General features: G+C 40.9%; 1 protein-coding gene across 6 annotated transcripts in view; it reads left to right on the top strand.

Annotated features, from left to right (window-relative positions):
- Nucleotides 1–27513, top strand: part of nav1b (neuron navigator 1b) — a 101998-nt gene that overhangs the window by 17804 nt on the left and 56681 nt on the right. For 4 of the 6 annotated variants that reach the window (XM_074665918.1, XM_074665945.1, XM_074665927.1 and 1 more), the window contains exons 2-3: nt 9814–10571; nt 10733–10821. In XM_074665918.1, coding sequence (XP_074522019.1) covers nt 9841–10571; nt 10733–10821 — 820 coding nt within the window. In that variant the 5' untranslated portion in view covers nt 9814–9840. Of the gene's footprint in view, nt 1–9813; nt 10572–10732; nt 10822–22139; nt 23142–27513 lie in introns of those variants that run through there. The other 2 variants (XM_074665953.1, XM_074665962.1) reach the window with 1 other exon arrangement.

Genomic DNA, 27513 nt, shown 5'->3' on the forward strand with positions numbered 1-27513 from the left:
TATTTTTTTTTTTGGGGGGGGGGGGGGGGGGTGTTTATCGTCTACATTATTTACTTAACACAAGCAATAAACCATTCTGACTAACACAACTAAGAATACTGTCAACATTTAGACAATTCTTTCCTGTAAGCCAGGCCTACATGATATGATGAAATGAGATAAATGGATGCATCAGTAAAAATGAATAATGTCTCTTTATTTGACTACTACAATCACAGTAGAGTATTGACTGATTTATTTAATTTTAAGCCTTGTAGACGTGTGATAATATTAAGATTAATTTCCTTAAATAAAATCAGAGAAATGAACCGAGCACTGAAGAACAACAGGCCCAGTATGAACAATAATATAAAAATGAATGTGAATCCTCTCTTCTATAATTCTGTGTGAACATATATGTCAGTTATATAAAAATCTTACTTATCTCTCATCAGTAACAAAACACAAACTAAAGCACAGAAATATAAATAAAAACAAATTTTGGCTCAACCACTGAAATATGTGAATGTATGGATTTCACTTTTTTAAATGCACTTTAAAAATGGCAATTTAATGAATTGCGATTGCAGTTTGAATTTAAATAATTGTTCAGCCCTAAATTAAATTCAGATTATTTAGATTATTTCCAGAATTGGTTATTTCTTAACGGTATTTCTCAATAATTGTTGTCAGGTCAGATTTTCCAGGGAGAACACAAATCGGTGTATGACACACAGACCAAAAGTCCTTTTTATGACACTATGCTAGCTGACAAAGTTTAGCAGTAATAATCAAAATCGCTTTATTTTCTTGAAGAAAATGATTTCTTTGATTTGTTTTATTGTAATAAGGGACACTGTTCCTGGGCCGTCAAAAAAAAAAGGATGTCAGAGCAGAAGAAAGCTAAATAGGTGTGTGATAGAGCACGGGCTAAAACACAGGTTAAGCTGTGTGCTTGATTGTTGTCACGTTTCCAACAATAGTGCTATGTAACTATTAATAAGTACGTTAACGATGTTGCTTTGCATCTGGTTAAAAGCTTAATTGACAGAGAGAAGTAGAGTTAAAAAGAAGATCTTGCTCCCAAAACAAATGCCTTGACAAGAGCCATGTGTGTGCAACAGTGGGTGATGCTGTTCATGGGAAATTGAGTCTTTAAATGAATGGTCCTCACAGCACCTTTAATGCAAATATTGAATATAAAATATTGTCACAGCAAAAGTTGTCACCGCAACAAACTATTCTGTTACTTTTATGTACAAATAGTGTCCATTAGGCCAGAATGAAGCCACTCTGGAGTCACTGAAAAAAAATAATGGTTTCTTGAGTCACTGATGTAAGCAAAGAGGTTTTTGTGGCCCAACAACTCTCATCTATGCTGAATAGACTTTAGAAAATGCATCTCCTAAAAATTTCAATGTTGTGAGAATCCAACAAATTTGTGTCCAGAGCCTCCCAACTATCTGATAATCAGTCATCCCTGGCAGTACTGGAGGGAAAACTTTAACAAAGTGCAGCTTATGAGCGGCCACAAACAATCACACAGAGAACAATGGAGACACAGAGTCTGGTCTGGTTTTGTCTACTGTGTGCCTTCAGCACAATGTAAGCAGATCCATACTTCACCTCTGTCCACTCTCGTCTTCAGCGTGAGCCTGTGTCTTCATGTTCACATGTATGACCCCAGCTATGTTTCTGACAGAGCAAGGACACAGGAGGAAACACTGAACTCAGGAAACTGGGACTTGATGCTATATATAAAAATGAGATCAGGCCTCTTGAAAACCTAGATAGTAAAACAATCTTGGGAAAATTGAGTTACAAAGATAATGATGCACTCGTTCAACTCCATTATCTGCTGGTGCTGGGCTGTAAGAAAGTGGGGCACTGAAACTCTGAAATATATCTGCAAATGATGGGAAAAAGTGACTTTCTCAGAAGGTGGCACCTCATCAGACAAGATTTGGCGAAAAAATAATTACAGAAGACATCCTTGGCCCTGAAACGCTCCGATGATAATGATGATGTTGCAGATTTGGTCAACTACAGTTTTTTTCATTGCACCAAAATTTATTTCCAGCATTCAGTAAATAAGCTCTTCCATCTCTTATGAGCAGTTTGCTCTGCAGTTTTCAAAGAAACGAGGATCCTTCGCTGCCATGTTGTCGGTCTGTGCGAGTATCTTTAGTTTTGCCCTCAGGCTGATTATAGGTTTGGAGGACTGTAGCAGCTTGAGCTCTTCGTACCAGAGGCTGGATGCTTTGATGATGGCTCACTGAAACTCCGACATGTTACAAAGAGGCTCAGAGTCAGGCTGTCACAAAACTACGAGCCTCAGGGGGCAAACAATGCATGATGTCACCAGACCAGCGAAACATGAGTCACTAACATATCTGTTCATACAGAGAGGGGGGATATATAATATGTGTGTGTGTGTGTGTGTGTGTGTGTGTGTGTGTGTGTGTGGAGCTGTGGAGGATTAGAGGATGTATTTCCCCTTTAGCTTTCTGACTGGTCTGCTGTTTTTCAGCATTGATTTTCACTCACTGTAAAGCAGCACCACAGTCTATATTGTGTTACTGTGAGCTGCATCATAATGTAAAGTGAAGCTGGGCTCTGAGAGCGAGTTAGTCTGCACCGCACCTAACACTGCAGAAGTCTCACTGTCTCTGAGACAGAGGGTGTCTGATGCTGGACGTATGTTCCCTCAGGTAAGACAAATATATATTCTTCAGGGTTGTTTGTTTAAATCCAGAGAGCAGACAGTTTTAATTCCACTAAAGTAGTTTTAGATATTCAAAAATGACTAAAGTTAATTGTCTATTTGATGATGACTGCTGAAATCACAGACAAGTCAGGTAAAAAACTGTCAGGATAAAATAAATATCAAACCACTTGTTCATTCTTAAAGTATTTGTCTCTATTATTTTTTTTTTCTATGACTATCCCTAGTCTTACCTCAAGTTGTTTTTGCTAAAAAATGTTAATGGAAATTAAAAAGGTAAAATATTGAAGTATATTCGTCCATGCTACCTTCATGGTGCAGCTGATATAAAGAGTGTCTGATTTTTTGTTTTTATTTTCTGCTTTATGTTTAGAGCAATTAGTGTGTGTCAACAATTTATCATCACAAAAAACCCACAGATGCTACTGTATGTTTAATATCGGGCTCACGCTAGATCTGTCTTCGTTCCATCTCCTCGCTGTTACATTTCGACTGCATGCTCTTTCATCCATCAACTCACTCTGCGTGATCAGTCCAGAGTGTAGTGTGAACTGCTAAACAGCTTGAGACTGAGGAGCCCCCGTGCTGCCTATGACAGTAAAACCTTAAACCTGTTGACTCCTGGCCTGTCTGCTTGTACTGTTGGTTTGTTGTTGTAGTAGAGCCAAATACAATCTGAACTCAGTTTATTTTGAAAGCCACCGGATGTTTTAATGTAGTTCCAGTGCATGACTTCCTGTCCTGCTTGATCTGCTCTGTGCAAATTGATGCGTCGTTGCTTTAGCATCTAGAGGAAAAACACAAGACTTAAGTATACAATCTGGAGCAGAGCCTGTGTGAGTTAATACACTGATTTAAATAGAAACCTATCAGTCTGTATCAGGTGTGATTTTAACAGCTTCTGATGAATTAAAGCACAAATTCAACTAATTGAGTCAGAGAAGGAAAAATAGATACCGTTAACCCCTTGATGCCTGTTGTTGCAAATTTCCAACATACCCTGTCAGGTCTTGATGCAGCTGAAATGAACTTTGTATCTTATTATTACCTATTGATTCATATTCTACACAACCCAAAGATCGTATCAGATCCTCTGTGTCACAATATATTGGTCAGGGGACAAACTTCTCATGTTTTTATATATAATATAACTAAGTTATAACTAAGGTTTGTACCATACTCAAACTTACAATGTCTACTTAATTCAACATCTGTGAGAATCAAAAAAACACATAAAAACAACTGTATAACTGTTAATTAATACAGGCAGTAAGGATAGAATAAAATAGAATAGAATAGAATAGAATAGAATAGAATAGAACTTTATTGTCATTGTAACAAGTAAAACAAAATTGAAGTCGCAGCAGCAATCAAGAAAACAAACGTAAGAAAGTGTATAGAATGTGCAAAAAAGTCCATAAGTAAATAGATGATGACAGCTTGTCCATCATTCTCCAGTTCAGCAGGCCTCCACCTCCACAGGGTCCAGGACTGAGCTTCTTCAGTCATGCTCCATCCCTGTGTCCTGGATCCTGTCTGCTCACAGCAGGTCAAGCTCTTCCAATGTGGTGCTGATGTCTGATGTTGGTTCCGTTAGCCATGTCTGCGAATAGAATGATGCTACTCTGCCTTTTGGTATTCCCTCTGTTGCTGGTTAGCACAGCTAGCTCGTCCATCTTATTGGAGATAGATCTTACGTTCCCAATAACGATGGATGGCAGGACAGGTTGATGTCGTCACTTCTTAGCTCACACCTGAGAACCAGCACGTCGTCCTCACCTCCTTCTCCTCACCTTGTGGGAAGACATCAGGCCTTACACCAGTTAGCATTGACATGCTACATGCTGCAAACAGCTGATTCCACACATAAACAATGCAGCCATGATTACATGTAGGATCTCCAGACAACAAACGAGCCATACAGAGTAATGATCCACTCTAAATACAAAGATTATGAAAAAGAGACAAAAAAATTACAAGAAACGGACAAAGAAGAGAGAGCTGCTACAAAAGGCAGCCATAGCCAACAGGGCAACCAATAAGGGGTTAAATTTGAAATAAGAGTTGCATCAGTAGCAGCAAGCTAGGTTTGAACCCTTTTTCAGCTCAAAGACTCACTGCTTTCATCAGTCCACGAAATACTGCGTCTGTGCAGCTTCAAGGCTGTCAAGCATGATGGAGCTTTTATAGTTGTGCGTTCAAGGGAATTCAACAAGGTACGTTAGCTTTAGTTTGTGTGAGCTTTAGAAAAGGAATACTTCTCATCACCCCCTCTGCTGGTCAAATGTTGTCTCTACAGTCAAACCAGCATGCCAGAGTTTTTATTTACAGTTCTATGGTTGTAAATATATCTGCAACAAAAGTGTGCAGCTGTTTTTTTACCTTGTAATTGTATTATTATGTTGCAAAAAGATGTCAAAGTGGTGCATCTAGACTTGTCTTCCTCACTCGCTAAGCATACTTTAGCTGCAGAGAGGTTGTTTGGGTAATTTAATGTGATGCAATGAAGTACCTCTCTGCTTTTATACTGGTATACTGTGTAGGATGCAGCCAGTTCCATAGACAACAAAAAGGTGTTAAAAGTGGGTCTTACACATTAGATTTAATGGTAAACAGAAAATTATTTAGCTGACAGAAGAGATGGTGTAGGCTGTAGCTTGAGCTTAGCATAATTAGCTTTTTTACATAACATAAACATGCCATGTATATACAGGCTCCTTTTTGTCTCATTCCTGTGTGTGTTTTATGTCTGAGGCAGGATTTATGATGCACATCAGGTCGTTTGGAGGCCTCACATTATGAATAAGATATGAGGAGGAGACGTGTTTGGGGAAGAGGCCACGTAGGGACGAGACATTACTTTGTAGTTTAGAGTTAAACTCACAGCGTTCCTCATTTGAGCTGAATCGAACGTCGACAGTTAGCCCAAACTTATTTTTGTCCTTTTGTAATAGGAAGTCCTGTTTTCTGTTTTTTCTCTGTTGTTTTGAGAAAGAGAAAATGTTATAAGAAAGAAACAATGGGAGAAACCACAGGAAAGCAGCACAGAAGACTTTTCTTTACAGGATGCAGACATGAAAAGCTTTTAGAAAAGAACAAAGAAGACAGATGTGGCTGAAATATTATCACAAAATGAGGGTTTACATTGTTAGATTGATGCAACCGTTACGCAAACAGACTACAAAACATTTTTTAATTTTCAAAACAAAACAAAACCCAGCTGAATCATTGTTTCCTGTTTCATCCTTGGTGAGAAAGAAACAAAAATGATGAAATCATTTCAGTTTGTTTTTCAAAATGTGAATGTTACAGTTTGTTGTCATTGTTTTGAGTCCACCAACTTGAAAAGCAGGATAGCGTACAAGTGAGAAAGGATTCAATTATCTATCACCAGGGGGAGCCCTTAAAAAGCATTTTTGTTATTTAACAAATTATTTAAGTGTTTGATTGAAATACTGATAACATTTCTATGACGGGCACTTATGAGCATTTCTAGGGTGCCTGTTGAGCATCTCTGAGTTGAAATTAAGTGATTTTCCTCAGTTAAACAGCATGAACTGAAACACTATAATCATGCACTCATTGATAAACACTAAGTCCCTGGCGATCCTGCTCTGTTATCAGTCCCCACCATGAGGGGAAAGGTTTGGAGGTGATGGGAATTAGGGGGGGTTGAAGCCCCCTCCTTTAATCTACGCTCTGAGGTGGTGTGTGCGGGGCCGGGTGGGTACAGCCGGTGCTGGCAGGGCCTGAAAGGAGCTGTCCTCCTGCTGCACGTGCCAAGTGGTGTCAGTCTGCCCCCGGCTGTCACAGCACGCTTCGCCCTGCAGGCTGTGGCTCCAGAACCAGAATACATTAGGCAAAGCTGCTGAGACATATGGTGTCTCTTAGACTCAGCTGATGCTTTGATTGATTTGGAGATTCGCTGTTTGATTTCTTACATGTCATTTTTAAACAAGACATGATGTAGATTTCTTCCTGGGACACATTTTAGTTCCTTTTAATCTCTATTTAAAGGTCCTATATTCTGCTCCTTTTCTGCAGTTTAATATGGATCACTGACATCATCATGAAATGGTAGGAACACGTTTTGGTCCAAAAAGCCAATAAATCAAGCACAGCAGCATTGTTTCCAGGCTCTCATAGCCCCTCTGTTCAGAATGGTCTGATTTAGTGGGCGTGACCTTCATATGTAAATGAGCCATGGCTGATACCGCCCTGCTCTTCAGCGTCACTGAGAGTGGCACCACGTAACATTACAGGCTAAAACAACAGGCTAACCGCAGCTAAAGTTAGCATCCTGAAGCTAACACAGAGACATGGGGGACACTGAGGAATAGCTCTTACATCTGCTCCACAGCACACAGCATTTAAAATACTCACATGTCCAGTGTCTGAGGTTCATTTGTGGATGGTTGGTAATGCGCCTGGATTCAGGACCAGTCTATTCGCTAGCCCTCTGTTGTACTGTCCAAAGTTGGAAAAGCAGTAGGCCCTGGAGTGACTAGCACACACATGCACAGTTTTACTGAGTGTAGCTGGCACATTTCCCTCATAAATGAACTCTAGCCAGGGGGTATCTGCTTTGGTGGACCAATCAGGTCAGATTTGCTCCTGATTGGTCGAAAAAGGAAATCTCTGACGTCGGCAAATTCCTAAAATCCAAACAGCTCATTTTAGGTCAGGATTTTACATTCACAAGCACTACTTAGTATAGGTTTTGTCATTAAATATCACATTTTGTGGGCTGGGAGGAAAGCTAAAGACCTACAAATTTCACTAAAAGACTTAATAAAGTGATTTTTGCATAATATGGGACCTTTAACATTTTGATCTTCAGTTTCTTACTTCAGAAACCATCTGAAGCAGCATTGACAGCAGAGTTTAACTCACCGTCTTGATCTTAGAGTGTCTCAGAGGTTCTCAGTGGAGGACTTTGAACTGGTGACTAATCTGGCTCTCAGACCTTTAGGTTACTTTGATGGTGTAGCTGATACTTTACGGTATAATAGTCCTTTCCCTCAAACCATCTCCTCCTCTTTCTTCTTTCCCACTCTTGTACATTCACACTCAGTCAGACCTCTGTGGTAAGAAACCTTCTTTCTGTGAGGCAGACGCCTGGAATGCACAGCTGCTTTAACGACTCCAGTTTCTGCAGCCTGGACCTCAAATGAGAGTTTTCATTCACATTAAATTTACATTAAGGATGAAAGTGCACAGCCTGTAACAAGAACTTTATATTCACACAACAGCTTTTACTCATCAACCTGCTTATTTTTCTTTTTGACTCACACTCCTATCTTATTATTTTAAATAACTTTTGTGCACATTTTCATGCTGGAAGAGTTTCTTTCAGTGATGTTTATATTTCACTTTAGCTAAAATGTCCACTTGAATCTAAAAAGTCACTGCAAAAACTAGAGACAGTTACATGTGCTTTTTTTTCCCAACCCAAAATTATTGCTTTCATGAGCTCTAAAAAGACTGATCCTATAGGTTATGCGTGTCTTTTATCGAATACGTTAGCTGAATGTAACTAGGCTGACATGCAGAGTTTGCTGTTAATTTAATGTGCTCAAAATAACAGAAGACATTTTATCTCAGCCTGTTCAAGCTGCTAACAAACTCTGCTATCAATGTTTTATTTTACATTATTTTTTTTACAACTGAAGTAAAAATAAATAAATTAATTAATAAAAATGACTGTAGCTGCCCACTCTCATAATTCTGCTCCTCTGCTTGCGTCTTATTGTGCACCAAAGATTTCATTCTCGCATCTGGTGCAATTCCTGTCTTCATATTTATCCAGATGAGCAAAACCGTTGGAGGAGAGTCTTAAAATAATACAGGTGTGATACCACCTGATAAGACTGATCATAAAAAGGTGTGAGCTCACAGATAAGACATCCAAGCTGTTTTCACACCTATGGCTTTTTTACTTTTTCTGAAACATTTCTCATCGGCAGTTTTTTTCTTGGGGTCATAATGAACCAAACTACACCATTACAGGGGGTTTCTTTGTGACATTATAGGTCACAGCCTCATTTTCAACTGTGTAGGCAAACAAATTTAATGTGTACTGGTCCATTTTACATAGTGGGAGGATGGTGTTTTGGTTTAAAGAGAAACCCTATTATTTACAACTTCCTGATTTATCTCTTTGCTATATTGTCTAATAATCTTCATATAAGTCTTCTATGAACAGCTGAAGTCATTTATAGCGGACACATTCAGGTTACAGCAGGTTAATTTTATTAAGTTTGCCCACAGCCCATCTGGAATGACCGGAGAGTCTGATTTTTTGACCTATACTGCAACCAGTCACCAGGGGGGGGCAGTTTTGTGGTGACCTTTCTTCGATCTGAACAAGATGGTGTCCAATTTTTTTTACAGTCTATGTCTATGACCAAATCGGGAAGTCTTCACTACATGCGAGGCAGACATAAACAGTGTGAGCACATTTTTTCCAGACCAGGTTAACATGTTTGGAGTGCTTTTTGTTTTTTTCTTTTCTTTTTTTTTTGTAACAGATATCGAACCTAAAAAACAAAAAACCAAAAACCTTTCAACTGGGTGAAATTCTTTTTTTTTCGATGATTGAAGTTGGTAACACTTTGCAAGTTGTGTCAGAATCAATACAGGTCCCTATAGGAGTTTTGATTCTGTAAAACCCTAATGTTCAGATGTCACTTCTTTAAGAAACTGTGAAGATTTTACTTTTGTGTTTTTGCAATACGTTCATCAATTTTTGCTAAATTTTTTGGTAACTTTTGTTTCTGTGAATCTACCCTGAATTCCTTCTTCTCTGCTCTGCTCGATAATCTGCTCCTAATGAAAACATGAGGTCATCACATTTGTGCTGACTCTGTAAGCTGTGCGCTGGCTCTGGTCATGGGAGATGTTTGCCTGATGAATGATGCTGTCTGTGTAGTCTTATAAATGTCTCTCAGTGCTTGAACTCGCTGCATCTTGTCCTGACACTCAGTCATATTCTTTGTTAACCAACAAGCCTCTGTTGTTTGTTATCATCATGTACATACTATGCAAGCCTAACCATGTGCTCTGCAGGATGTTGCTCTTGATTTGATTTTCCATGTTTTCTCTTTCAGATCTGAGCCTGGTGACTGTCTTCAAACATGAGCGGAGGAGTGAATATCAAAGTCATACCTCAGACTCAGAGCGACGCAGGTGTCAGCTCTTCTCTGCCTCGGAGCGTGATGCCTCTCTCAAAGATGGATCCAAAACAACAACAATACAGCCGCCTCTCCAATCCTACGGTGCAGTATCAGCACCCCGCCAAGAGACGGCCTTCCTACCCTTTATCTTCAGCTTCCTCAGGTCCTGCAGAGCTGCTCCGAGGAGCAGCTTTAAAGAACCACCTGCTGCAGCATAAAGCTGGCATGCATACACACAGAAGCCCAGCAGCTACAGAGAGAACTGACGGGACGTGCTCGGCCTACAGCAGCCCGCAGATACCAAAGAGAGAAGCTCCACGCTCAAAAGATACGCTCGATCTCCGCACCAGCACGCTCACCCAAAAGGCTTTGAGAGACCTCCAGCTGAGACGAAACGTGAACCAGAACTGGACGTTTGGGAAATATCGTCAGAGGAGTGTGGACAATGCAACTGAAGACAACACTTTGTACAATACAGCCCAGGGAAGAAGACGTCTGCTTCACAGTAAAAGTGCAAATGGAAACGATGAACCGGGGGTTTCCTCAGCTAGAGTCAGTCAGGGGCTGAGAGGATACAAAGCAGAGGTGTCCAGCAACAACCAAAGGTCTTCTTTTCAAACATTCAACATGGCACGACGAGCCAGTGAGCCAGGACAAGTCAACATGGCTGCTGTTGCTCCCTTCAGGTTCAGGTGAGGGCAGTGTTTCACCTTTTTCAGAGGGGAAGATAACAGACTGATAAAAAGACCGATGAGCGTGCATCTTAGGCTTCATCTTTGTTTTAAAATGACATAATCCTGCCCTGAGTAGAAGACTTTAGCCCGTAAAATCTGTTTTATTTTCCTCCGTGAAGATTTCAGGTCCATGAGGACACAGACGCCACCCTAGATGATCTCAGTGACTGCTCCTCAGACTCCATGGAGGTCTGCTGCGAGGATCTTGGTGAGTCTCCTCTAATCTCCTCATCCATCAAAGACACACATGGATCCCAAAACAAGTCCTGAAACGGATTATGAGCTTTGCAGATGATTGATTGGAAAGAAAAGAGAAAAACAACTTTCAGGGACAGCTATTAGAAATCATAGTCTTCTGTGATGTGTTACTCTTTTCTTTTTAGATACTGAAAATGACATCAGAAATTATTCAGCACATCACATAAAACCACCCTGAGTCACACACTCATAGGTTTCAGGATAAAAGAGGAATTAAACCTTGTTCCCTGCTCCTCTCATTTCTCCACTCTCAGCTTTCCAACATATTCATCATTTCCCCACATAAAAAGTCACACTAATGAAGTAGTTTTCACAGGCGGACGAAGCCAAAGTGTTGTTCATAAGGGGGTGCAAAGCCAAAAAAGCTGGAACTATCGAGTCAAATCAACTTTACTTAATAGCACAACTTACATTTACATAAGTAAAATCACAAGTGGTAAACATATTCTTAACCTGAAAGTAAGACCAAAAGAAGAGATGAGTCCTCAGCAATTTAAAGCCCTTGAGAGTGAGAGCAAATCATATTCATATTCAGGAGCTGTTCCTTGGGTTAGCAGTGCCTCCAAAGGTTTGACTGACCCTAATTTTCAGCCTTGTTTTAGGCACATTCAGGAACAACTGGTTAGTTGACCCCAGCCTGGTGCTCTAACCTGGGTATGAACTTGTACAAGCTCGGATGACTAAGGTGGCGCCAGTCTGTTCAGCGCCTCAGGACATGGCGAATGGAGAGCAGCTGCAGCAGGTGTCATGTTGTTCCTCTTTCCCCGGTCAGGAGATGATCAGCAGCATCTTGAGCCAGCTGATGGAGCTGAATGGTTCATTGTTTAAAGCTCACACACAAAGAGGATGTTTTCACAGTGGCGGGAAGAAAGCTGTTTAAAGCTTTAATAGGAGTCATATTTTCCCACAAATAAAACAGCAACAGACAAGATACAACAACACACTGACAGACTTGTAACAAATGCTTAACAGACCATCCTGATGTTGTGGTTACATTGTAGTCATTCAGTAAATTAATCCTACATCCAGTCTGCATGAGACAAGTAATGAGACAAGTATGAGACAACTCAAATTAAACTTTATTTACATAATGTTTAATTTGAGTTTGGACTTATGTGGCTAACTGTAGCTTTAAGAGAGAACCAAGCGGCAACCTCCGGTCTAAGAATATGAGACTGCTAAAATCTGCTGTTTCTCGAGTGTCAGCTTGAGGCTGGCTCCAGAAGTACCAGAAGTCACATACACACCAAGCCAAAAAAAAAGCTGTTGTCAATGCGGAAATTAACCTAGTTACAGCCTGGTTCAAAAAACGTTGCCTGTCTGAGTCTCTAATTTTACTACTGGCACTCACTATATGGGGGTTGAATTTTTTTCTAATGCGGCCGTTCAGAGGATATTAAGATTGCGAGCTCCCCCAATAAGAGGCACAGCTGAGGGTCACGTGACCGACAGGCGCCCTATGGCTGTAGGCAAAGCCCTTGCCACTACCAATATTGCTGCTATAGCCGATGTGCTTCATTTTCCATTTCAGAAACAGACGGGTGACATCGGCAAAACTACGTCCATGTTTTATACAGTCTATGGAGAGAACGTCATTAGGCAGTTACACAGATCAGTTAAAAACTTTCCAGCAATGGAAACTGTTTTCATACTGTGTCCATCTCCTATAGCCTACCTGTATCTTAGTTATGCAGAAGTTTAAGTCGTTTTTCTGGATAATTTTGTGACATTTTGGGGATAAACGTTTTTGTGTTTTTAGCATCCATTGGCGTGAAGTGGATGAATGCTACTAGAGACGAGGAGAAATGCGAATACCAAGGCTACCAGCTAGCCGAAACAGTTTTGACTCTTACACATTTGCTACATTTTTTTTCTTGAAGATAGAGATGAGATGTGACATTTTTAACTCAGTTGAGCTCATTCTATATCTGTGGTCCTCTGCATACGATGGTAAAGCTGGTACATTTTAACCTCTGTTTTAACCAGTAATTAGGTCTTTATTCCTGGTAGCATGGATGGGCATAGGTATGACTCTTTCCAGGTATGAAGACTGGAAAGAGTCAAATTCTGGTGATAGGTTTATGGATTTAAAGACCACTGCAGTATAACAGTTGGGTGGTTTGGAATGAACATTATCACTCACAGTTTAGCCTGGGTTTTAGCCTTTAGCTTGTGTTTTAGCCTTTAGCTTGTGCTCTATCACTCTCCTGTTTACCCTTCTTCTACTCTTCTTTCCTTTTTCTGTCTGACAGTTTGGCTCAATTGTCCACCATCACTACAAAATCAATCACAGAAATCATTTTCTGCAGAGAAAAACACAGATTTCTCCTTTTTACTACTAAACTACATCAGCTGGTGTGGTGTTGTCAGGGAGACTTTTGACGTGCCGTAAATCAGTCCGGTCAAGAAGCTAAGAAGTAAGTTTTAGGAATAACCTATGTTGGTGCCATTAGTCTTGTTTTAAGTTGAGGATTATGATCAGGCATATATCTCGAAAGGGGATCTTTTTCAAAATTTCTAAGTCCTCACAGTCTCTTTAAGTTTTAACTAAAAAAAGCTAAGCTGAAGATAGTTTGTTAATATATTTTAAAACATATAGACTTCAGCATCTGGAAACAAAGCCTCAGTGAAGTTCCCAAAGTTAACATTAAACTCTGGAATCAGAGAACATACTGTGTGCTTGTAATTTACCTTAAAAAGATGTGGTTACAAACAGCCAAAATCCCTCAAACAGATGACGTGTAGATTATCACAGATCACTCAGTCTGTGCCCGGTTCTTCTCCCTCTGCTGATAGGATTCACTGCATGCAGGTACCGTTATCAACAGGCGAAAGGGCAGCTTTATCTTTGCCTGCTGATAAGCCCACAGAAATATGCTCTGCTTTAAGATGGGTGGAAAACAAAGCCTGAAACCTTGGTTTTACTTGTGTGTGAGTGGTCATTTAAAGCCCACTGGCAGACTGTGCAGATGACATGTTTCAATCACATGTTTTATTCACGAGCAAACCAACCCAAAGAGCAGCAGAGAAAGAGTAAGCAGGTGAAGAAGGGTTTGGACCAAGAAACAGATTGCACAGACTTAACAAGTAAAGTGTCAATAAGCATGCTAACTATCTAGCAGGTACCTCAGGGACACATTTCCTGGTTTTAGAGTTTTTGCTGACACTAACTAGAGCTGATATATTAGCTTAACACACTTGAATCTGCTCCCAGAAATCTTTGTTTGCTTTCCAATGAGTAGTAACGCTGATGCTGGGTGATAACACATAGTGATCGTTCAGGATCCTAAAACAAAAGACCCAAAGACCAGACAGTCCATAAAAGTTTAGCACTTTATCGACTTTACGACTGGACCCACCTGTCCTCCCTCTGTTGTGCCAGTGCATAATAAATCCTGTAGAAAACTGGACTGCGACTGAGTTCACTGAGTTCATCAGTTCGTTATGCAAAACTCTGTTTTTTGGACTGTGTTATATTGCATCCAGTAACACCCAAGCTTTAATATCTCTGAGTGTTGACTTTGGACTGTTCAGCGTGGCAGTTGTTCTCACCGGAGCTGCTGCCAACTCTCAACGAATGCTTCCTCCTGTATGCACCACCTGTTATTTGCATCAGGACTTCCTGCACTGCTTCAGCGCTTTCTTTATGTGCATGTGGGAAAACAAAGATTCTTGGCAGAGACAACTTTTTAGTTCAAATCACACTGCGCCCTTAATGCAACACTGTTTGTTAAAAGTTTTAGTGTCTCTGGTGTGCAGTTGGGATTATATTCGAGCCATTATGTCAGAGCTGTGTGTGCATCGCAAGTTAAATGTTGTCTTTGTTCAGAACACAGGCTCAAGAGTTCATTACCTAAAGGAAATGTCTCGTTAAATGAATGCAATTCATCATCAGCAAACACATTTACAAGGATTCAATCAATTATCTCCAATTAGACAGAGATTACATAATTAAAGATCCTGTGTAAAGAAGTGATATTGATTTACGTCAGTCAGCAGGGGCTGGAGCCTCAGGGGCTTTAGCTGTGGTCACAAACAGAATTAATACTTAAGTATGTTTGTTGTCTGAGTTCACTGCAAGAGATGGGTGGAAACATTTCCAGAGGCTCCATCAGTTATCTCATCTGTTACATAATTTTTTCACTTTTTCAGACCTGAAATACACCCATCAAACACCAAACCCTTTGATATTCTTTGTTTCTGATGATCGGAGCACTATTTCTGACTTCACACAAGATGAATAACATTGCCTCCATAGCAGAAAAGTGAAGCCAAAACACAAATGGGTTAGATGCTGGCATATTGCTCTTTTGACGTCATTTGGAGCGAGAGCCTGGCTAGCTAGTAGATACACTTACTAGTTTATACAGTTATGTTATCCATTTTTTTCAAGTTGTATTATGTTGGCATTTTGCCTTGTTTTCACAGGACAGCTGAGGGGTAACAGAAAATGTGGAGAGCAGATATAGAGTAAAGACATGCACCAAATGGTCAAGGCTGGAAGTTGATCCAGCGATCTCTGCAAGGAGGACTAAAGCCTCTGTGTATGGGGTGCACACTCAACCTGTTAAGGGAACAACAACCCTCACCCATTGATTCCTGAGGTGGAGTTTTGAAGCCCAAAAATAGTGATAACTTCATAAAATGTTCTGATTCAACCTCATTTTCAGTTGACCAACCAAAAGGTTCAGAGTTAAAGTTTTGAGAAGGGGTGCACCGATCTCCAATCTTTGAAAAGCCTGACCTGCTGATACCGATGTGGGCCGATACCAATTTTTACTTTTTTTTTTTATAACTGACAGCATATACCCTCAATGTTCCAATCTTATTTTATTGAAAATCATTGAACAATACCTGTGAAACTATAAAATCTTTTAGTTTTGACTTAAATAACCAATTAAGTGTCCTGAGTTTTAGGTCTCAGAGCAAAAAGCAACAATGGCTGGCCGTCAGACCTTCCAAGAGGTATATGAAATTAGTTTTATATGTAAGGATGGGCTGATCACTGGTCACCCATCACCGATCCCTGATCAGTGATTTCCGACCCCCCGAAATTAAGGATATCTAGTTTTTGGGCCATTAGCCTCCTTTCCAAGAGCTGCAGTGGACCCACCTGTTAGCCAATTCAGTCAAACACTCAATTCAGTGAAACTCATGACTGCGATTTTTTTTTTTTTTTTTGCAGACCTAATGAGGTCAAAAAAAGATTCACCCTTCAGTTTGGATAGAGAAATTAGGTATACAGACTAATGGAGCATTTACACCAAAAGCTGATAAATATCTTTTCTATTGTGCTTAAAGTTAACTTAGTTTGAACAGACAATGACACGAGCAGAAGTAGAAACAGACAATGACATGAGACGATGCTTGTTGGAGGTACACAAGTAGGTGCAGACGACAGCCAAGTACAAGAAGACTAAAGTGCAAGTTCCTTTATTAAGGTGTGAATGAAGTGAATAAAACATGTCACTGAAACAAGCCATTTATGCAAATTAAGTGGGTGAATACCAAACATTTTGTGATTATTTGTGCTCGGCATAAATGCTCCGCAAGGCTGTCAAACTATCTTATTCTTCAAAAACGTCAGCTCTTCTGAGTGTCTATGTCTGCTGCATCTCTTGAAACACTTTTGTTGCACTTCCACAAGAGCTTTATTTCCCCAAGCCCAGAAGCTACTGATTGATTTCACAAAGTTAGATTAAAAACTAATTGTTTAACATCCATCAACTCAAGTTTTAAACTCTCTTTGACCCGATCATTCAGCTTTAGTGCACAGCATGTTTAACGGAAGTGTTGTCTTGGTGGGAAGGAATATTTCATCTGCAGCTTTTGGATACAATGGTTTTTGAAAACACTGTAAGGCCTCTGTAGATGAAAAATAAAACTACAGATGTTAAACTCATCAATCGTTTGGATTTGGAAAGTTGCTCTGAGATATTCATGGTAAGGTAAGGCTAATGTTACCTCTAGCAATAAACGTTTTCTGATTGAATTAAAACAGTCACTTTAGTTGTTACTTTAACTTTCTCATTAGTTTGTGGATTAACTAATTGAATGAAAACACTAGTAGTATTTTGTGTAAGCCTAATTAAAAGCTGAGTTGATTTACAATTGGTCATTTTACAAACATGTCTGTTATATTTGTCCCTCTTAATCACCTTAGTCAAAGAAATTACAACCTCTTATTATCTTCTAATTGCCCTGAGCTATTGAAAACCCTTTAACTGTCTTCTTAATTATCCTAATGACTGTGAGGTTTGAAAGCCTCCATCCAGCCTCCTCTGGGACAGACGGACCAAAGACTGAGCGTCCCACAGCTCAGGCAGGACAGATGCTGAACTGAGAGATTGAGTGGTTTGATGGGAGGATCAGCTTTCACCTCCTGTCTGGGAGTTCCTCTCATCCCCTCTGGACGGGCATAAGGGATGCTTAAATTCTGTTTTTGAAAACAGAGCAAAGAGATGTTTCTTTAGTAAGCTGTGATTCGGCTTCAACTACAAATCAGTGGTGGATGAGAAATGTTATTTTTGATGATCGGTTCAGTTCAGTGGGAACATCTGCAGAAACTGGAGCTAAGTTGGGATCTCTGGTGAGAAATCTTTCTATAGAGCAGCTACAGTTTCAGATCCAGGAGATTTCCTGCTCCAAGACTTGCACAAAACAGACAAATTTATCATCCTGTCAAGTTTTAAACTCAGACAGAAAGTTTTTAGTTTTACTTCAGCGTTTTATTACAAAAAAAGATGATAACCCAGTGCATGAAAGAGAAAGTGTTGAAGAAAACCCTACAAACTGCTGGGAACAATGATTCTCTAAGGTCCCCATCTGATGACTTTTTGATCAGCAATAATTGCCTCATGACCTCAACTTCACTCATAACACATTATCTGCATGGATCTTATAACACCATGCTTCTGACTGCATGTGATCTTATCCGAATTGAACATCAACATTTTGGGGTTTTCCCCTCTCGAGCTCATGTGGACGTCTCCCCAGATGTTCCAGAGCCTGTTGCTTCTTAACAGCTGAGCAGCCCCCAAAATGATTACACGTGCTGTCCAGGGGAACATAAAACAAACAGCTGTGTAACTGGGCTGTCATACCATGCGCGCACACACACTCACACACACTTAGATATCAACACACACTCATGGCTAACTGGAGGAACAGAATCAGAGCCAGATGTGAAGGAAACCAAATGAAAGATGCAGCTCCACCCTTCAATCTCCTGAGGAGTATCTGCATCCAAACTGTTCTGCATTTATTCTCACAGGATGGACAATTTCCCCCCCCTTAATTCATCTTGTTGAGACTTTAAACTTTCTTTGCTGATCTTTTCAGTGCTCAAGTCAGGCTCTCAACCAGGGGATCAGAAAACTCGTCTGCTTTATTCACTGGGGAGGGTGAGTGTTTGTCCTAAGTTTAGCCACCAAAAATTGCACAAAGGTCACCAAAATGTCTTCACTGGGATCCTTCATAGTGTTTACAAATTTCTAAACCATGCAAATTGTTTTCATAGACAAAAAGACAAAAGATGGCAAAAATAATTGACTGTGGCCCTTTGTTTTTCCAAATGAAGCCATTGTGAAGGAGCCTTACAGTCTTGAAACCTTGTTTTTGGTAATGGCGAGCAGGGTGCAACTCCATTAGCTAGGAAAAACAGCCAACTTAAACAGAAACTGGAGAAAATAGCGCAACTTCTGACTTGGTTTGCTACTTTAGCAGTTACATATCTACTGAGTTGAGGGGCTCAAAATATGTTTTGAGGTCTTCATCAACAGTGATGTTCATTTTGTGAACTATGGTTCCATTTAAAGCAAAACTGACCGAGCCTTTTCTGTCGCCGCCCCCACTCTCTGGAATGCCCTACCACTTCATATCCGCATCTGTCCCGACCTTCCCACCTTCAAAACACTAACAAAAACCCACCTTTTTAAAATAGCTTTTAATGTCTGATTGTCTTTTAAATCCACTTGGTTTCTTTTCATCCATGTTTTAATATTGTGTGTTGTTTTATATGCTGTTTTATCCTCTGTAAAGCGTCTTTGAGTATTGTGAAAAGCGCTTTTATAAATAAAATGTATTATTATTATTATTAAAACTGTTGGTGATAAACTGGTTCTGATTCAAGGCATGGCTACTTGAGACTAAAAAATGCCAAACATGACAACCTATTTATCAGGATGGAGATGTAGAAATGTCTATCTGCTTGAAACATATGACTGATGTCAGATTGGGAACACTAGTGGCCACAATTTTAAGTGGACAGTAATAGAAGCTGTAATAATGCTGAAGTCAAAGAGCCAAACCAATGAGTAATATCTGCAGGCCAAGTCACTTCTATTGTCATAAATTTGTACTAAAGTGATTGACTGGCAAACTGTAACACCTATTGAAACTAGCATCAGACAAAACTCATAATTTAAGATTATATTTGTTTTTGAAGTGGCTAATTTTCTAGTCACGGTGACCGATTTCAAAAGCTGACCTATGGAACGTTCACATTAAGTGAAAGCTGCATTCACAGTGAGTGCACAGAGACTCACATTTTTGTGACTGGTAAGGGATCTTTAAAACTCCACTGCAGTCTGTTGTCATCCAACATGTCTGAGCTTTAGTACATTGTGATGTGAAGCTGTTTTTTTGTCATGGGGGCAGATAAATGCAGTGCTGCAGGAGTGCACCAGATAACATCTCAGCCTATAGAATATTTGCAGTTTGTGTAGACTGTTTGAGCGCTTCAAGATCTGATTTAAACCAAAGTTTATATCATGAAAGAAATCGATAAACACAGTGGTCAGATACCGTTTTGGCCATTTAAGGTGGCTCCATTGATTTTTATAGTCAACATGTAATACACTAGCCCAAATGATTGTATTTGTGTTAGTGTGAATGCCTCTTTACTGATTGGTCTAAAAGTGAGCACAAACTTTGTTCACAGTTAAAATCGAACATAAAATCAGGTAAACGCTCACAAATTGGTTTAGAGGGTGTGGCTAGCATTAGCAGAGCTAGCACCCCCAGCCTTCCGGTGACCCTGCAGGTTAATGTCCACACAAGTGGTTACACACTGGACTAACTTGACACATACTACCTTACTGCTAGTCCACATTCACCACAGGGAACTTTCTTTTCTCTGTTTTCCAGACCAAAACACTGAGAAACCATACAGGGATAAGATGCTTTCTGTCATCTGTGCTTGTTAGCAACCTGGTTGTAGAGCAACCTGAACACTAGCCAGTTGTGGGTGGCTGCACTACCAACTGAGCAAGTGGAGAAAAAATCCAAAAGGGGTATGAAGAAGGCATTTAACAATGGTGAAAATGTTTATTTGGCAGTTTTATCAGGCCTGCGCACCTCAGACAAACTTCTGACAACGTCAAATTTGTGATGTGGATTAAAATGGTCAAAAAATTTCATGTCAGGCTGACTGGAGGCAGGAGTTAGCTTGTCGGAAAAGAAAAGGCTTACATCCAGGAAATAAACTATATTTTTAAGCCATTAGTATCAAAAGTGTAAATAATTGTTAAACTGACTGGTAGTCCTGGTGTCAGAGTGATAATGTGTAAATATGTTGTCAACAAAATGTACACATTCCTTCTGAAGATGACGAAATGTTCACTTTTCCCCAAGCAGAACACATTTGTTTCTGTTATGCAATCTTTCAAAGCTCCACTGGTGAAAACAACTTGAGCTTGAAGCAATTTTGGCTTGTCGGAATTTTGTTATCCCATGATTATAAAGAAATTCCCACACCCCAAAACAAACGAGTCTTTCACTGAATCATGGGAGTTAAAGATCTCCATCAGTGATCTGGAGTCCGCAGGGAGGATCTGGAACTCGTGATGAAGAAAAACAAGTCATGACATTGTTTCCAGGAACTAATTGCCAGATCAAACACTCTCGGTGATCCCTGAGTCTCTACAGGTGCCCCGAAACCCAAAGAGGAAAAGCAGTGGAGTGTGTTTGAGGGACAGAGGACTACCCTCAGGGTATTGTAGCTAACAGGTCAATCATAGCCAGAGGATTTGCTCCATGTAACATGGTTGGTTTCAGTCACGCTGTGAAGTGGAAAAGAGCAGCCAACCACTAAATCTTTCTCTTGATATGAAAGAATATATGTAACAGTATTGTATTTGGATTATTTGAGGAATAAATCCTGCTTGGATGTAGTTTGTGGGAACAGTAAATGTCTTTCTGGCAGCTGTGTGTGTGTGAGTGTGTGCAGAGCTTTGAGATCTGGTGCAGATGACATGCAGACGATGAGAGAGGCTGGTTTCCATGGAGCAGCGCTGCATGTGAGCGCTACTCGATCCTCCTGAGAGACGTCAGAGTGGAATATCTTGAAAAGATGACTGCAATCTTATGTTTGTGAAAAACCTGCTTGAAAACAAAGTGACTGGATTTTAGATTCAGCACAGTCACGGTTGTATTTGTGGGTTTATTTATGCTAAGGTCTGATTTAAAGATATTTTTCCAAAGTGTGGTTTTGGGTGTGTTACTTGCTTACCCTGGCACACCTCGTCGTTCCCTCAGTCTGCTGAAATGATGTCATCTGTTTGGCTGTTTGGAATTTAAGCCAGTTTCCCTTCAATCCCTCAAACACTGGATGAGAAAGTCCATTAACTTCCCATTAAGACCATTAGCACATAGCATTTATGCCAGTGTGAGTGATATAAATGACCGTTTAACTCTAAATCTCTATTTTTAGCTGGGCAATGCACACAGCTGATTTTGAGCATATGATTTATCCAGCTGTAAATCTGGAATTGATATGGTAAGCAAGCTCAGACAGGATCAAGAGATAATCTGGGTGCTCCAGTTGTTGCATTGTGTAGGCTTTCACAGCCATGTGATGCTACGGTTTGTAATTATATATCTAAACATGTGTCCATTCTCATTAATAACACTTCAACTATCATCACAAATCATGCATCATGTTGAGTGTATCGAACAGGCAGCGCTGGAGGTGAAGGAGGGGGAGGGGAAGAACAAAGGAATCAGAGGAGGTGGTGGGAAAACATGGTGTGGTACAGGAGGAAAGGTGCCGGTATCCACAGCCACAGATGATCAGCTCCCATCGCACTCCTGCGTTTAACATATTCTGCTGAGACACGGCGCAGCATCTTTAAATGAAGGAAAAATGAGGGAAGGAGGAGGAGGAGGTGGGGAGGAGGAGGCGAGGGAGAGGCAGCAGAAAGCAGGGGGAGGGAAGGAAGGAGGGAGGGAGCGTTGTTGCGTCTGCCGCCGCTGTCATTCCGCTGCTGCGCGGTTCAGCGGCAGGAGGGTGTGCAGAAGGGAGGAGTGTGGAAAAAACGGAGGAAAGAAGGACGGGAGGAAAGGAGAGAAAGGGAGTGCCGGGGCAGCACTGCAACAGCTGCAGCTGCAGCAGCCTGTCAGGACGAGAAGAAGAAAGAGAGGACTGCAGGATTGCCTCAAAAGAAGCAATTTTTTTCTTGCTTCTTGCATGAGGAAAAAGGTTTGATAAGGCAGCCGGTTTTCTCCCCTGCTGATGCTTTTTCGTATGGTCTCATGCAGGGGGAATGCTTGGGAGTAGTGTGAAAGGCAGAGAAGGAGATTTGAAGATGGAAAGGACTGATAGCACAAAGGCATACGGCCAAGCAGATGGCAAAGGAGTTGGTATGGCAGCTAAGAGGGCCAAGTCTGGAGTGCCCCAGAGCACGCAACGAGGTGAGCTTAAGGTTTACCGGGCTGGAAGCTCTGATGGCAGGATACCAGTATCCTCCAGCCTCCGCAAGCAGAGGTCCATGACAAACTTGGCTGTACTCACTGATGCTGAAAAGAAGTTGCACCTTTACGAGCCCAAGTGGTGCGATGACATGGCCAAGCCTGGAGCAGGGCAAGCAAAAGCGGGCAAGCCAAAGACAGCAGGGGGTGGCAGCAGTGCCGGAGGGGGTGCCCCTCTTTCCCGAAACCTCTCCAAATCTGAACACTCGCTGTTCCAGGGCAAACCTAAGCCCTTCAGCCCTTTGGCTGCTCCCTCTGCCCTCAGCAAGCAGAGTCGCATACCTCGTGGTCCTTACGCCGAGGTGAAGCCTCTAAGCAAGGCACCTGAAGACGGAAAATCAGATGATGAGATTCTGTCTAGCAAGGCAAAGGCTAATGCTAAGAAACCAGGAGCGGGGGCTGAGTCCGGATCCAAAGGCCAGGGCGAGGAAGGGGGAGACAAGCCTTTTCTGAAAGTGGATCCAGAACTGGTGGTGACGGTGCTGGGCGATCTGGAGCAGCTGCTCTTCAGTCAGATGCTGGGTGAGTACAGCGGAGTGGGCTTGGTGCTTCTTCAGCGTGTGGCGGCCATGTGCTACAAACCTGACGCCCCTCTGGTACGATTTCTCAAAGTCGGCAGCACGCCCCCTTCCATTCAGCTACCACACGGCACCTGCTTGATGCTGCAGGATGGATTTATGCAGCTTCTCTCCTGAGAACAAATTAAAAACGATCATTTTTGCTTGCAAAGCATGCTCCTCTCATTATTTCATTGATTAATTCCTGCATTTTATACTAAAGCTGATTGATTGGTGGACTTCAGGCGATGCTCTATTGTTCTTCCTCCGGCATGACACTCAGGTGTTTGAGGCTCTCATTGATTGTGTGAAATATGCTCGCCTCCTATCATAGCATTGCTGGCTGATTGCATGAGAAAAGCCTGAGGGTTTGGGGATTATTAGCTGCAGACTGATCCCTTTTTTAAGCCCTCGTTTGCTGCAACATGTGCCGATGCTCTGGCGGGTCCTTCCGCTGCTTGCTTCCACTGTTAAAAAAAAAAAAAAAAGAAGAAGAAGGTGTGAAGACGGCATGCCATATTGAATCCATTTTCAGCACACAGACACATCTTTAGCCTCCTCCCAGCTCCATTCATCTGTAGAGCGCTGACAGATGGTTTACACCCTGTGTACTACGACGGTGGAAATGGCAGAGAAAATGGCTTTCTCCCCAGAGGTGTAGGTCAGGTTTATCAATGGGATTGGTTTAATGAATTAGAGAAGGACTGAGTGAATGATGGTGGTTATGACTAAGATTAATTAATGGTAATTTTAGGATATCAAAGGATGCTTCCTTGTTGGATTGCAGGTGTCATTTGCATCTGATTACCATCTAGTATTATTGTAGAATTAAAAATGCAATACAGTTTAAGTCCACATCTTTCTTTTTGCAAGCCTATTTGTCTTCTCAGATTTTATTTAACCCACCAGTAGGACCTTCAGTCTACAACAACGTAGCCATTGGTACGAGAAATCATTTTCCTGAGACTCAACATGACTGATTTGAAATCCATTAAAGTGTTTAAGTCTGATTGCACTCTGATGGATTTCTCATTTAAATATCTGTACTATGAGACTGTGCGTGCTTGCATTAAGTCATTTGACAGAAATGTAATCCTTGACAAATGTGGTTCGAGCATGTCACCAACAATCAGCCCATGACCCATTCTTCTTTTTGATGTCCCATTATTTCAATCCCATCAGGCGAGCATGTTCTCTCTCTTGCATCTTAATGACACATCTGCCACAATTAGATCTGATATCCATGCCTCATTATGGTATGGCGCATCATGTTAGGCACACTGCAAAAGAATTACAACAACATCCTGGATAATAGGAAGTCATTTTGTGTGACATTAAAACCAAATGTTCTTAAGTCTCCTGAGAGTTGGCGCCACACCCACGTCTGCCTTATTAACCTATTTGCATAAAAAAGCATCAGAGTGCTTCAGGCTGATACATCTCTTCCTCCCTTTGACCCTGACAGTGTTTCCAGATCAATTGAAGGTCGTTATTTCTCAAAAAGGGAACTTTATGGTCTTCATGAATTATTCATCTTTATTTAAGATGATAATCCCATGCGGACTCTTCACACCAGCCAAGTGTTTTCAGCCCATAAGAGATAAAATAGCAGTTCAGTGGAAACAGAGATGCGGGAAACTGTTGCATCACTTATCATTGACTGAAACTGATTTGCTGGAATAGATTGATTAATTATTTATCATCATTTAAGTAGATAAGCCCAGGCTGGCCTCTGACGCCAAATGTTTTGTGGCCATGAAGAGGAAACCATGTGCCAAACTGGTAACAGAGCATGATAATGGAAGGGTTTGTAGCTTATCATGACTCATGTTGACAGAAAATCTTAATTCTGTTAAAGTAGATGAAGATGTTTTGCATTCATTGTAGCTCTTTGGAAGTCTTGTACTTATTCAATTTCTTGTCCTCCAGTTTGCCCCACATGTGCTGCTGCTGTACTACACTGTACTGTACATGCACAGTGGACATGCTTGTTACTGTAAATAGATCTTTTTATTCATCGTCTGCAGAATATTCAATGCCAGCTCTACGCTCAGCTCTCTGAAGCATATCTCATTAGTAGCTTGCTGAAAGCATGCTTTTATTTCAGACCACAGAGGGTCTCTTTGTTTATGAGTGACATAAAGGATGGTGAACTTAGTTAACAGGATCATTGGTTAAACTGGCCTGATAAGTTTATGCAATGCGGCTGTTGTAGAGTGCAGGAAAAACCCATTACAGCTGCAGCATCGCGAGACAGAGCTAAACAAGGTAAAACATTCATCCAGATCGGTAAAAAATGGCATTCCCACTTTCCTCTCTCTTAGGTCTTCTCTACACTGAGTTTGCTCTGTCTCCTAACTTAAAAAACAAGAAAACAGACTGACCTCAAATGAGTTGATTCAGATAATTCCCAACATGACAAATGCACTGTGACAATCAGATTTGAGGTCATGAGGACAAATTCGTGAAGAATGCAGCAGATTAGAGTAGTTCAGACATCAGTACTCCTGGAAAAGACTCTCCTCTAGACAACAACGGGGTGAGCCAACCTCATTTTACTGTAATTGCATGTGATCTGTCATGCAAGACATCAAACATAGCATTGGCTCTCAGCTATGTGAAATCAAAGTGGAGCAGCAGAGGGGTAGGAGGTTGAAGCCGTGGTCACGCATGATGTTATTTCAAGGTATGCGGGCATGCAAGGGTCACGAAAAGTAAAGTCTTAAAGGTACCGCGCAGGTGAAGGCACGATTTATGAGCAGGAAAGTGGTTTAATAGAGACACAAAGAGAAGTCAAGCTCTGCCGACACTGAAGGGCAAAACAATTCATAGCTTTCCTCTTCACTCTGGTTGCATAAAGTGCCTCTTTGTCACTTTAGTCAGCGAGAAAAGAGTGGAAGAAACCTTCAAGCTGATAAAAAAAAAATTCAGCTGCTGATATGGTGTAGGATGCAGTTCAAACAGCGCTGCGAAAAAAAGGAGTTTGTCTGAAACTTAGGTAAGAAAAATCAAGTCGTCAGAAGGAAATAAGTAGGAAGTAAATGGAAGTAGGATGTGAGGGTGAAGAGATGGAGGGCTGTGGTCTTATGTTACCCTATTTTCTAGATACATGCTGAAAGTGAAGTCAATATCTGGTTCGCTTTGGTCTTTGTTGTAAAAAAGATCATCAGGGGATTTAATTGAAAAAATCTTTTGCGTCACAATGTTGGGTGGCTAAAGGAACATGTTACTTGAGCTGGTGCTAAAAACAGTCTTGTCTAAACAATCCCTAAAGACTATTCTTAAATATTAATCCCTTCAACAATGATTATGTCCTATTGTGCTCTGGGATGTAGTTATAGACAGGGCAAGGCTTATTCAGTCTTAAATTGTATGACAGTAGAAATGTAGAGAAGGCAGAAGTGGATCACGGTCAAACAACAAGAAATTAACAGTTTTCATTATTGCCATACTCGCTCCCAAGCTAGTACCTAGACTAGTCACTGTCAGTCAGTGATTGTTATTTTTGTACTTTATATTTTATTCTTTTAAACAAGAATAAGAAGACAAAACAGGTCAGAAGAAAGTCCCATCCACCCACAAAATAGCATAATGCTACTCTGCCTTCTGGTATTCCCTCTGTTGCTGGGTTAGCATGGCTAGCTCGTCCATCTGATTGGAGATAGATGTTACATACCCAATGACGATGGATGGAAGGACAGGTCCATGTCGCCGCCAGCTCACACCTGAGAACCAGCACGTCGTCCTCACCTCCTTCTCCTCACCTTGTAGGAAGACATCAGGCCTTACACCAGTTAGCATTGACATGCTACAGGCTGCAAACAGCTGAGTTCACATGTAAACAATTCAGCCATGGTTACATGTAGGATCTCCAGACAAACACAGAGAAAAAGTAGTAAAAATATTGCTAAAGCCACAAAAAGTTTAGTGTCCATGACCAACAAACGAGCCACGTAAAGTAATGATCCACTCCAAATACAAAGACTATGAAAAAGAGATGGAAAAAAAACACAAGAAACAGACAAAGAAGAGAGAAACGCTGCAAAAGGCAGCAATAGCCAACAGGGTGGCGCCTAGCAACCAAGAAAGAAAAAAGAAAAGAAATGTAGAAGAAGATGTAGTTAGAAAGTCTTTCTTTCCATGTTTTCAATATTAGACACAATACTTCTCCAGTCAGTCTGTGTTGGAGGATTGAATTGCAACCATTTTCGAATCCCAGATAAGTGACACCCAGATAAGTTGTCAAGAATGAGCAGTCATGACCACCAATATAAATGATTTTCAGTGTCTTAGTTATCCTCCATAACAGCTGAAGTTTGGCCAGGTGGTGGTTGTTG

The sequence above is a fragment of the Halichoeres trimaculatus genome, unplaced genomic scaffold (genome assembly GCF_033239565.1).
Source record: "Halichoeres trimaculatus isolate MK-OKI-2021-1 unplaced genomic scaffold, fHalTri1.1 fHalTri1_scaffold_1, whole genome shotgun sequence".
Lineage (NCBI taxonomy): Eukaryota > Metazoa > Chordata > Actinopteri > Labriformes > Labridae > Halichoeres > Halichoeres trimaculatus.